Source organism: Petaurus breviceps, unplaced genomic scaffold, assembly GCF_028583685.1.
Source record: "Petaurus breviceps papuanus isolate PSGF00001 unplaced genomic scaffold, PetGlider_PUasm1.0 582, whole genome shotgun sequence".
Lineage (NCBI taxonomy): Eukaryota > Metazoa > Chordata > Mammalia > Diprotodontia > Petauridae > Petaurus > Petaurus breviceps.
The window spans coordinates 15,771,289-15,783,500 of record NW_027186390.1 but is presented as its reverse complement, the minus strand read 5'-3'; the positions used below and the strand labels follow the sequence as shown (position 1 = coordinate 15,783,500).

General features: G+C 37.0%; 1 protein-coding gene across 1 annotated transcript in view; it reads right to left on the bottom strand.

Moving 5' to 3' along the window:
• The window catches only part of CNBD1 (cyclic nucleotide binding domain containing 1), a 492,475-nt gene that overhangs the window by 409,490 nt on the left and 70,773 nt on the right, over positions 1-12,212 (bottom strand). Inside the window, exon 4 of the mRNA XM_069103480.1 lies at positions 11,399-11,539. Within this exon, the coding sequence (XP_068959581.1) occupies positions 11,399-11,539 (141 nt within the window). The remainder of the gene's footprint in view (positions 1-11,398; positions 11,540-12,212) is intronic.

Here is a 12,212-nt window from a genome sequence, read left to right as displayed (position 1 = left end):
AGAAAGAAAGAAAGAAAGAAAGAAAGAAAGAAAGAAAGAAAGAAAGAAAGAAAGAAAGAAAGAAAGAAAGAAAGAAAGAAAGAAAGAAAGAAAGAAAGAAAGAAAGAAATTATGAGCAGTCAGATTTCAGAAAAACTTGGGAAACTTACATGAACTGATACTGAGTGAAGTGAGCAGAATCAGGAAAACACTGTACACAGTAACAACATTGTGTGATGACCAACTATGATACCATTAACTCTTTTCATCAATACAATGATCCAAGAAAATTCTAAAAGACAGGACAGAAAAGGCTATCCATATCCAAAGATAGTCTGGAGTCTGGACTCTGAAGGCAGATCAAAGCATACAATTTTCACTTTGCTTTTTTTTTCTTGTTTTTTTTTTTCTTTCTTGTGTTTTTTCCCTTTTATTCTGATTCTTCTTTCAGAGCATGACTAATGTGGAACCATGTTTAACATGATTATACACATATAACCTATATCAGATTCCTTCCTGTCCTGGGGAGAGATTAAGGGAGGGAGAGAGGAAGAAAAATTTTGAACTCAAAATCTTATAAAAATAAATGTTGAAAACTATCTTTACATGTTAATTAGGAAAATAAAATATTAAGCGAAAAAATGAAAATATTTAAATTTCTAAAACAAATAAATACTCATGTATATAATTTGACCTTTAATATGAAAATGGTAACTATGTAGTCATATAGTAGAAAAAAGCATGGCCTAGTGGATGGGAGCCACCTCACAGTTAGGAAGATTCCAATCTTGTCTCTAACACATATTGGCTGTGTGACCTTGGTCAAATGAATTAACCTTTCAGTTCCTCAGCAATCTCTCTGAGACTCAGTTGTAAAGAAGAATTAAAGTGAAAGTGAAGAGGAAGTTCCTCCCTAAGGAGTCTCTACAATAATGAAATCAAAGGTCCAATACAAAAAAAAAAAAAAAAACCATAGATTGGGCATACCAAAGGGACAAAAGGAAATGACAGTTTTTCAGATGAATTTCTTGAATGCCTAGTCAGATATCTAGAGAAGTCCCAGGTTCCAAACAAGTCATAAAGTTAAAAAGTATCAGTAAAACAGAAATATAGGAAGAGCCATAACTAGAAATTGTCATAAGAGAAAAGACAAGGGAGCAGAGCCAAGATAGCAGCATAGAAGCAGGAAAACTTCATGAACTCCCCCCATAACCACCTCAAATACCCATAAAATATGACTCTAAACAAATTTTAGAGCTGCAGAACCCACAAAGTGACAAAGAGAAACAAATCTCATGCTAAAGGAAGCCTGGTTCATCGCAGGGCTCTGGGAGTGGAGTCCAGCCTCATATGAGCCTGAGATTTTAGCCCCAGGGTGGCCCTGCCCAGCGGCAACAGTGGACTTAGGGAGAGTGGACCACCAGCAGCAGTGGCAGTTTCCAGAATTATCAACCAACAAATGCCAATTAAAAAGGGAGAGGTTAGTGTAGAACTCTGTTGGAAATTGGGGGGACATGGGAGCAGGTCTAGCCCCTGTCCTCAGAGCTAGAGGTAGTAGAGGTGTGGCAACCCTGCAGCCACCTCCACATGGCTGCTTCAGAACTTCTGACCTGCAGATTGTAGGGGGGCCAAGCAACCATTCAGAGGGTAATCGCTCTTGCTTTAACCTGCCTGGATCTGGATCATGGTCTTGGGTGGTGGTCCTAAGGTATGGAGCCAGTGAGCCAGAGTTTGTGGAGGCTGCAGAAAGACCACCTTCCTAATAGCCCTGGCAGCTGTGAAATCCCAGCAATTTGGAACAAAGCTCTCCCCTCTGGAAGCAGAGTTCTATTGTGGCAAAGAGCTCAAAAGTCAAGTAATTGAGTGGCAACATGAGCAAGCAAAGGAAGCAAAGCAAGCACAGCAATCCAACTTTAGATTCCTTTTTGGGGGGACAAAAAGGATCAAAGCATGGAACAGGAGGAAGACAATGAAGTCAGAACTCCTGCACCAAAAGCTTCGAAGAAAAATATGAACTGATTCCAGGCCATGGAGAATCTCAAGAAGGATTTTGAAAATCAAGTAAGAGAAGTGGAGGAAAAAATGGGAAGAGAAATGAGAATAATGCAAGAAAATCATGAAAAGCGAGTCAACAACCTGACTGAAGAAAATAACACCTTAACATTGATTAATTCAAATGGAAAAGAGGCCCAAAAAGCCAATGAGGAGAAAAATGCCTTAAAAGGCCAAATTTGCCAGATAGAAAAAGAATTTCAAAAGCTCACTGAAGAGAATAATTCCTTGAGAATTAGATTGGAGCAAATGGAAGCTAGTGACTTAATGAGAAATCAAGATACTATTAAACATATTCAAACAAATGAAAAAATAGAAGGCAACATGAAATATCTCATTGGAAAAACCACTGTCCTGGAAAATAGATCTAGGAGAGAAAATTTTAAAATTATTGGACTACCTCAAATCCATGATCAAAAAAAGAACTTAGAAATCATCCTTCAAGAAATTCTCAAGGAAAATTGCCCTGTTACTTTAGAACCAGAGGGAAAAATAGAGGTTGAAAGAATCCACCAATCACCTCTTGAAAAAGATCCAAAAAAGAAAACTCCTAAGAATATTTTAGCCAGCTTCCAGAGTTCCTACATAAGCAGCCAAGAAGAAACAATTCAAATATTATGGAAACACAATCAGGATAACACAGGATCTAGCAGCTTCTACATTAAGGGACCAAAGGGCTTGGAATATGATATTCTGGAGGGCAAAGGAGCTAGGATTAAAACCAAGAATCACCTACCAAGAAAAACTGAGTATAATGTTACAGGGGAAAATATGGTCATTCAATGAAATAGAGGATTTTCAAGCATTCTCGATGAAAAAAACAGAGCTGAACAGAAAATTTGACATTGAAATACAAGAAACAAGAGAAGCATGAGAAGGTAAACAGGGAAAAGATATAAGGAACTTATCAAAGTTGAACTATTTACATGCCTACATAGAAAAACAATAATTGTAATTTATGAAACTTTTCTCAGTATGAGGATAGTTGAAGGGAATATATATATATATGTGTGTGTGTGTACATATATATGTCTATATAGCAGGGTATATGTGCATATGAATACATATGTAAGTGTATATATATATATATATATATATATATATGTGTGTGTGTGTGTGTGTGTGTGTGTGTACAGGTATACATAGACAGAGGGCACAGGATCAATTGAATGGGAAGGGATGATACTTAAAAGGTGAAATTGAGAGGTGAGAGAGGAATATAATGAGAGGAGATGGGGAGAGACAGAATGGGGTAAATTATCTCATATAGAATAGGCAAGGGAAAACTGTTATAGTGGAGGGGAAGAACAGAAGGCAAAAGGGAATGGGTCAACCTTACTCTCATTGAACTTGGCTTAGGGAGGGAATTACACATGCACTAAATAGGGTATCTCACCCTACAGGAGATTAGGGGGGAAGGGGTATGAGAGGGGGAATGATAGAGGGGAGGGCAGGTGGGGGGTAGGGTAGTTAGAAGCACACACTCTTGAAAAGGGACAGGGTCAAAGTAGAGAATAGAACAAGTGGGGGGGGGCAGGATAGGATTTAGGGAAATGTAGTAAGTCTTTCATATTATATCCACTATGGAAATGTTTTACATAGCTATACATGTACAACCTATATTGAATTACTTATGTTCCCAATAAGGGTGGGTGACAAGGGAGGAAGAGAAAGAATCTGGAATTCAAAGTTTTAAAAATCAAATGTTTAAAATATATATATATATTTTACACTCAACTGGGAAATAAGATATACAGGCACTGGGGTTTGGAAATCAATCTTGCCCTACTGGAAAGTCAGAGGGGTGATAGGGGAAGATGTAGGAGAGAGCCGATTCGGGGAGGGAGAATACAGTGGGATCACTGTTTTGGGGTGGGGGGTAGGGGAAAGACAGGGAGAAAATATGTAACTCAAAATCTTGTGGAAATGAATGATATAAACTAAAAATAAACATAAAATTTAATTTAAAAAAATTGGAATAATAAAAGTACCTACCACAAAAAAAAAGAGAAAAGACAACTTGGAAGCCCTAATTCCCTTCAAAATTCAGCTCAAGGTTTACCTCCTTCAAGAAGACTTTCCTAATTCTCTTAGTTGTCAGTCACTTTACTGACTGAGTATATATATATATATATATATATATATATATATATTTACTCATGCACTGTCACATATTCACATGTATATATCTAATATCCATTTATTTTGAAATATGTGATATTTCTTAATAGAGAGAATGAAAGATACTAGAAGGTATGAACTGTCACACTTTTGTATTTTATTCCTGGGGCTTAATACAATGCTGGGCACTAAAAACATGCTTACTGATTGATTTACAGTTTAAAAAGAATTTTCATCCCAATGTTCTAGCTAGCCAATTATCAGGCCACAGTAGCCTTTACATAGGGCCAAGAAAGTGGTCCTCCATTCAAAGAAGTGATCCTGTGGAGAAAACCTCACCAATTCTCAAGGCTGCTGCCTTGAGATAGAGAGATAGAGAGCTCATACCTCTTCCATAATGTTGATACTTTTTCCAGTCTTTCAAATGGTTTCCAGACTAGTAAAAGGTCACAAATACCCTTGACAAACAGAAAAGGTGATCTTTCCTTTGGTAAGCTTTTGGTCTTGAACCTCCATTTCATCAAATGCTATAGCTCTGGCTCAAAGGTCAATGTTATCCATTACCTTATAATGTCACTACCAGAAAAAGGAAGGCAAAATGCCCTTTCCTTTTTCATGATTACTTCTCCTTCCTTCTTTGTGTTGCCTTCTACCACATTTCTGAGTTCAGAGTTGAGGTAGAACCTGAGCTTTTGTGCCATGCTTGTGATTCACCAAAATCTTTTAAAGATAGTTCATATCTCTTTTCAAGGACATCATCATCAGATAACCCAGGAAAATCAGCCAATATCAGCTAAATCCTGCCATTTCATCTAGAGAGAGTCATTAATTTTGCTATAAAAAGAGTAACTAGTTTGAATACCTGCTTCCTGAGCCCTCTGGTTGAATCTTCTTCCCATGAGAACTGCACTAAGTAACTAGGGACACAATTATATCATTCATGGTCACATAAAATTTGTAGTAGGCACCTTGTTAATACAAGTGTATCAATCACCATTTCAAAATATTTTGTGATGTGATGGAAAAGACACTAGATTTAAAGCTGAAAGGTCTAGGTTCATATCATGGCTGCTTATTACCTATAGGGTGCTTTGAGTACATCATTAAGTAAATGCTTTGAGTAAACCTTTTTGGGGACCTCAGTTTCCTCATCTGTAAGATGAGTGGTTTAGACCAGATGATGCTTAAGACCTCTTATAGCTTAAAATAAAATGGTCTTATGAGTGCTAAAAAGTTAAATAAGACAAATATTATTCACAAAATAATTTCCTTAATGTTTCACCCATATTATGATGTCCTGAGGCTTGGATATAGAAACTCATGTTCTATTTCCTTCAGAAAAAAATCTCTAGAATGAGGGATGTTAGACTTAATGTTTTTTATTCTTTCTCATTTAACTTTATCTTTTATTCCTACCTTTTTTCCTTGCTTTTTTCCTTCTCTCTCTCTGTCTCTCTCTCTCTGTCTCTGTCTCTCTCTGTCTCTCTGTCTGTCTGTCTGTCTCTGTCTGTCTGTCTGTCTGTCTCTCTCTCTCTGTCTCTGTCTCTGTCTCTCTCTGTCTCTCTGTCTCTCTGTCTCTCTGTCTCTCTCTCTCATTTTTTTTTGTTTGTTCATGATCCCACAGGAAGATACCTGTATACCTAAACCATTAGGGAGTGAAAGTCTGTGGAAAAGAAATTGTGTCCAATTATACTTTGTGGTCATGAGGCCTCTGATAAAGGTCAAAGAAAATAAAAACACTGAACCACATACTGATAGACCAACTCACTGCACAGCAAGCCCAGATGGAAGGGCTCATTTGGAGCCTAAGCACCATGTAGGCTGAAAAGTCAAAAGGCCAATTCTCAAATCATGACTGCATGCAGCTTCCATGGTCAGAAGGCAAAAGGGCAGATACACGTAGCATGGAAAGGACTGCTGATAACATGTTACTCTCTTAACTCAAACTTCTCCTGATCAGCAACTCTGTCACTAGCATAATTTAGATAGTAAAAGATGACAAATCAAACAATATTTGTGGGAAATATAAAACCATTTTCCAGTCTTGCAGAACTTGCCTAACATTTTACTATCTGATCCAGGATGATTCCAGAAAGCAAGCAATGAAATTGACCCTCCAAGACCCCATTCAATCTAGAAATAACTAAATTTTCCTGGGTGTCTCCATCCCAAGAGGTCTGAGATTAAACCTGATGTCCCTAATCATTCAGGATTGATCTCCAACCCTACACATCTGAGGTAAAACAACCATAGTCTATAAAATATCATAATTAAGATTCATTTTATGAGTGGTGATTATGTTCAAAATGAACATCTTAATATTAGTTCCAATGGCAGCTATTATAGATTCTTTCCCCAAAATACCCTTAATTATTATCTATACATGAAAAAAACGTAATCAGAAAAATAAGCAACCTTTTCTTGTATGAAACATGGATTCTCCACCTCTGTGGTACCTTTTGGTGATCACTTTAACAGGTAATGTGGAAATAATTTTCAAGATTTTTTGTGTCATAACACTTAATGAATTAAATGAATACTTCTGTCCTTCTGTAGCATTTAGATATATCATAGCATGAAGTCTTTCTTTGATAATTTCCATAATGTAATTGTTCATGAAATAATTCTATAATATAATCATTTGTAAAAGCCCTGAGGTATCTGTAGCTCATGTTTTGTGCAACTTATTTTAAAATCCCAGTTTGTTTGTTTTTCCATATCCAGAACAAGAAGGAGAAATACTCACTTTTAGTGCTGTTATTTACTTAGTGACAAAGCTGTATTTTGCAAATATCATGGATGATTTGTGGTCTCTTGAATCACAAGTTTCATATAACAAATGGTCGACTTCTTTTATTTTGTCTTCATTCATCTTGGCTTGAACAAATAGGGAACTGCATTTTGCTTCTTATGAAAAAAGAATATCTCCCCTGATATGAGATTTGTGGTTCCCTCTTTTCTCTTTGCATTCAGATACCAAAACAATCCCCTGCACCCAACTGGTGCTGCCTTCTTTTGGAAATGAAGCCAAACTTCTCCATGGCCCTATCCTTCCTCAGTTTTAGCTTTGCTTGAGGACTATCTCTAGGGGTGGTACTATCGGTCCTACCTTACAACACACCTGCTTGTTTTTCGTAATCTCAGCCCATAGCTGAGTGCAAGTAGGAGGCACAATAGAAATGCTTGCTAGATTGCTTGGGTTCATGCTAACACCTGTAAGCAGGTGGGGACATTTTGGAGTGGAGTGGTCTAAAAGTACTTCTACACTCAGGGTAGAGGGAACCCACAGCTACAGAAGGTAATAATCAACTGTCATCTATATATAATCTATATATAATCGTTAGAGTCACCCAGGAGGCAGTTAGATGGCTCAGTGGATAGAGAGCTAAACCTGAAGTCAGGAAGACCTGAGTTCAAATCTAGATTTATTATTATTATTATTAGACTTATTAGCTGTGTGACCCTGGGCAATTCCTTTAACCTTTGTTTGGTTTAATCCACTTTTTATCCCTAGCCCTCAGCACATTGCCTGGTAATATAATAAGTACTTAATAAATGGCTATTCACTAGGTGGGTGCTTAATAAATGTTAGTTCATTTTTATTTGAATTCATGGTGTTCACATGGATGTGTGTCTGGGTGGCTAATGTGACCACTTAGTTTCCCTATACAGTGTCTACCATAGGTAATGATGGTAGTTTAATATGGAATCTAGTCAATCAATCAACATTTATTAAAGTTGTGCCTACTCTGTTGTGCCAGATACAGTACTAAATACTGGGGATACAAAAAGAGGCAAAAGATAGCCCCTGGCCTGAAAGAGCTTACAATCTAACAAGAGAAGACAACATGCAAACAAATATATACAAAGCAAGCTATGTATAAGATAAATAGGAAATCATTAAGAGAAGGAAGGCACTGGAATTAAGATGGCTTGGGGAAATCTTCCTGTAAAAGGTAGGATTGTAGTTGGGACGTAAGGGAAACCAGGGTAGGTCAGTAGTAAGAGTAGAGAAAGGAAAGCTTTCCAGGCATGAGGGATGATGGCCTGAGAAAATGCCCAGAACTGAGGAGATGGAGTATCTTGTTCATGGAACCGCCAGGAGACCTGTGTTACTGGATGGAAGGCTATGTTTTGGAGAATAAGGTATAAGAAGACTGGAAAAATCAAAGTGGGGGCACTAGATTGTGAAGGACCAAACAGAGCATTTTGTATTTGCTCCTGGAACAAATAGGAAACCGCTAGAGTTTGTTGAGTACTCTAGAACTATTTATCAAAACCATGCCCCATGTATGTTTACCAAGTTTCTGTTCACCGAGAATGGTGCTTGCTTTAATTGCATCACTGGCAAATATAAAGACGATTCCCTTTATCATCAGCTTATGATATTCAGGCACTCACATACATATGACACAACACTGTCTTATTCCCCACTCTGATATATATGTGTCAGATAGAACATCATTCCATATTAAGTAACCTATGTTATTCTGATATCGAAGAAAGGTGTTTTTGGATGTTCTCTGCTGGAGGACAGAACACTCTATTTTACAGCTGTATCTATATGAGGGGGAAGTTAGGTGGCACAGTGAATAAAGCACTGGGTTTAGAATCAGGAAGACTCATCTTCAAGAGTTCAAATCCAGGCTCAGATACCTATTAGCTGTGTGACCCTGGGCAAATCACTTAACCCTGTTTGTCACAACTGAGAAATGAGCTGGAGAAGGAAATAGCAAACTACTCTAGTATCTGCCAAGAAAACCTCAAATAGAGTACTGAAGAATCAGACATGACTGAAATGACACATCTGTATGAGATCATTGTTTCTATAGCTTCCACAATCAGGAACAAAATAGAGACCTCATACTCAAATCAGAATCTACTTCTCTTTTGATAATTTGAACCTGTAATTTCTCTCCTTAAACATTTCACCAGAGCAAAGTGATGCAAGAGGTATGACCCTCTGGGATTTCAAACAGCACAAACCTAAATGACAAAATTCCTGATGTTCTTCCAGGGAGCAATTCCTTTGCCTCTTTCCTAGGAAGAGGCTTTGCATCATTGCTCTACTGAAAACATAATGATCTTCAGATGCATGGTCCCCTTGAAGGGAAAATCTTTAATTCTGGAGAGAAAAAATAAATAAAATCCTTGCTGATTTTCTCAGAGGATGTGAAACTGGCAGATGAGAAAGGCAAGAGAACCTATCACAGCACTTGGAGCTGACAGCTCAAAGTGAGAATTTCCTTAGCTCATTTCTTAGGTCATCTGCTCTGGCCACCCTCCCCACCCCAGCCCACATACCTCAATATCACTTTTAAAGAAAATATTGCAAATGTTAAATAAAAATTTCCACCAAAGTTGCTTGATATATTTTCAAAAGTTGGTTCGATTTTATCCAGTTGTCACAAAGAGGAAAAAACAAGGCTCCAAAATGAAATTATTTGTCCAGGACTTTGAATCAAGTCAGAGATCAAATAAGGTAAGAATAGAATTTTTCTTCTTGCCCCCAGGCTTACTATTTTACCCCGTTATTCCCTTAAAATATTTTAAAACTCAATACTAGATGCCGTGTCTAAATTCCTAAAACAGAACATGACCCACATGTGTAAAACTATAAAACCAATCAAAACTTCCCTTTCAGGAGACTATAAAGATTTGCTTCACAGAATCTCAGTGGCAGCAAACCCCAGAAGCCATCTAGCACTATCCTTTGACTTATCTGATGTCCTAAAACTATCTCTCCTTCCTTTCCCTACCTTGAAAATTTTCCTTCTTAGGTTGCTATTGATCTAAGTTTAAATTGAGTTTTAACAATAGCTAACATTTATATAGTTATCTAAAATTATATATGTGTGTGTGTGTGTGTGTGTGTGTGTGTGTGTAATCCCATTTAAACCCTCACAACAATCTTGTAAGGAAAATGCCATTATTATTTCTATTTTACAGAAGAGGAAGATTAAGAATGGTAAGTTGATTTATATGAGGTTACAAAATGAGTAAGTGACTGGGGCAGGATTCGAATTTGGGTCCTCCTGACTCCAAGTTTAGTACTCTATTGAGAGACGTGATTATTTCTCTCTCATATTAATAGCCAATTATTAAAACTAAGGAGACCCAAACTTTTTCCCCTGTGCTATTTCCTTATCCAAAACCCAGTGTCTCAAGGACAGGGCTGATGGAAGATAGGATTAACATTCTCCTCATTCTAGGAATTACTACTCCATCCAACTAGATCAAACTTCTAATGGGAAAATGAATTCATGCCCACTGGATTGCACTCAAGCTAATTTGAACCCAGTAGATCCTCTGTCTAGGTTGTCGAAGACTATGGGGTAGTCTGGGTAGAGATAGTCCCTTTGTCTAAGAGAGACAAGAAGTCACTCTTCCAAACCCTTAATAAAATAGGTCCACCTATCGTTAATTGTTAACCAGTCAGAGTTGATTGCTAAGCTCTGGTATACTCACTTTTAAAAAGTCATACAAGCCATGAGCCTGCTGCCATGATTGTCTTTGGTCTGAGAGATGGCCAAAAATGACCAATCACCTAAAGCTCCAGAACACCTCTGATAACACATTCAGTCACAATTCTCCCTCTGGACGCAATTTCAGTCTCAGTAAGAATGCTCCTCTCACTCTCATTATTGCTTATATTTTCAGTTCCAGACCCAACCTCAATTCCAAGACATGCTTTTCCTTTGGCCCAATTCTCACACTTGACTAAACTATTTTTCCACTTTGGAACTTTTTCCCAGAACCTTGTTTCATTCACAGTACAAGTTTTGCAACTAGACTCTGCCCACTAGGGTCCACAACTCTTCCAATGAACCAGCTATGCTCTAATCCTAGCCCAAATTAGTTTATAGAAATTAAACTTAAATAAATCTATAGATTTAAAATATTCGGTAACAATAGATGGGGGTCAATAAGGAAAGCAATGGGTACCCCTCATCCTTTAATTTCCTCTTAAAATTTGAAGGCTAGTTATATCATACCTATATGCACATACACACAAATAGATTTGCAGCTGCATTGTTTTAAATAATACGCTCTTCATTTTTTTTTGTACATCCTAAAATTCTATGTACACCAATTCTATACACAATAAAAATTATATCATTCCTATTCCTAGCCCATCAGAAATCATTGGGACAGCCAGGTTCTGCAAGAAGGTTGTCAGTGTCACTCCAGATTATCCAATAAATTGATATCATTCTCAAATAAAAAGCAAAATGTTTACACTTACAATTTCTTCAAGACATTAATGAATTCTTCCAACTTGTCCTTGAACTGTAGCGCAAGCTCTACAGATGTTTGACCATGAATGTCTCTAACATAAATGCCAATATTGTGAAGGTCTACATTTATGGGACAAACAAGGGATGATCTAAACAAGAAAACAAAGTAGTATTATCAAGTCCTGTTCAGATAATAATAATAATAAATAACTTTATAAACAGGATTAAATTATATGTATAGATATCTCACATGAATATAATACAGGTAAATTTAAAGCTTACATATGTAATTTGCACTAAAGCTTTTGGGACACTCAATATATGTTGTTGTTCTTTTTTTAATTTTTTTTTCCATTTTTCAAATGCTTTATTAACTTCTGATTTACATCATTCATTTCCACTAGATTTTGAGTTACAAATTTTCTCCCCACTTTCCCCTACCCACCCCCCCAAAATAGCAGTCCCATAGGATACCCCCTCCTTCAATCTGTTCTCTCCCATATTTTCTCCCATACCCCTTTTGACTTTTCCAGTAGGGCATGGTGGATCTCTATGCCCCAGTGCCTGTATATCTTATTTCCCAATTACATATAAAATAGTATTAATAATAGTATGAATATATATATATATATATATATTTAAACATTTTATTTTATAACTTTGAATTCCAGATTCATTCCCTTCCTCCCTTGTCACCCACACTTACTGGGAAGATAAGCAGTTCAATATAGGTTGTACATGTGTAGCTAATGCAAAACAATAACATAGTAGATATATTATAAAAGACTGACTATATTTCCCTCCCTCCTATCCCACCACCCA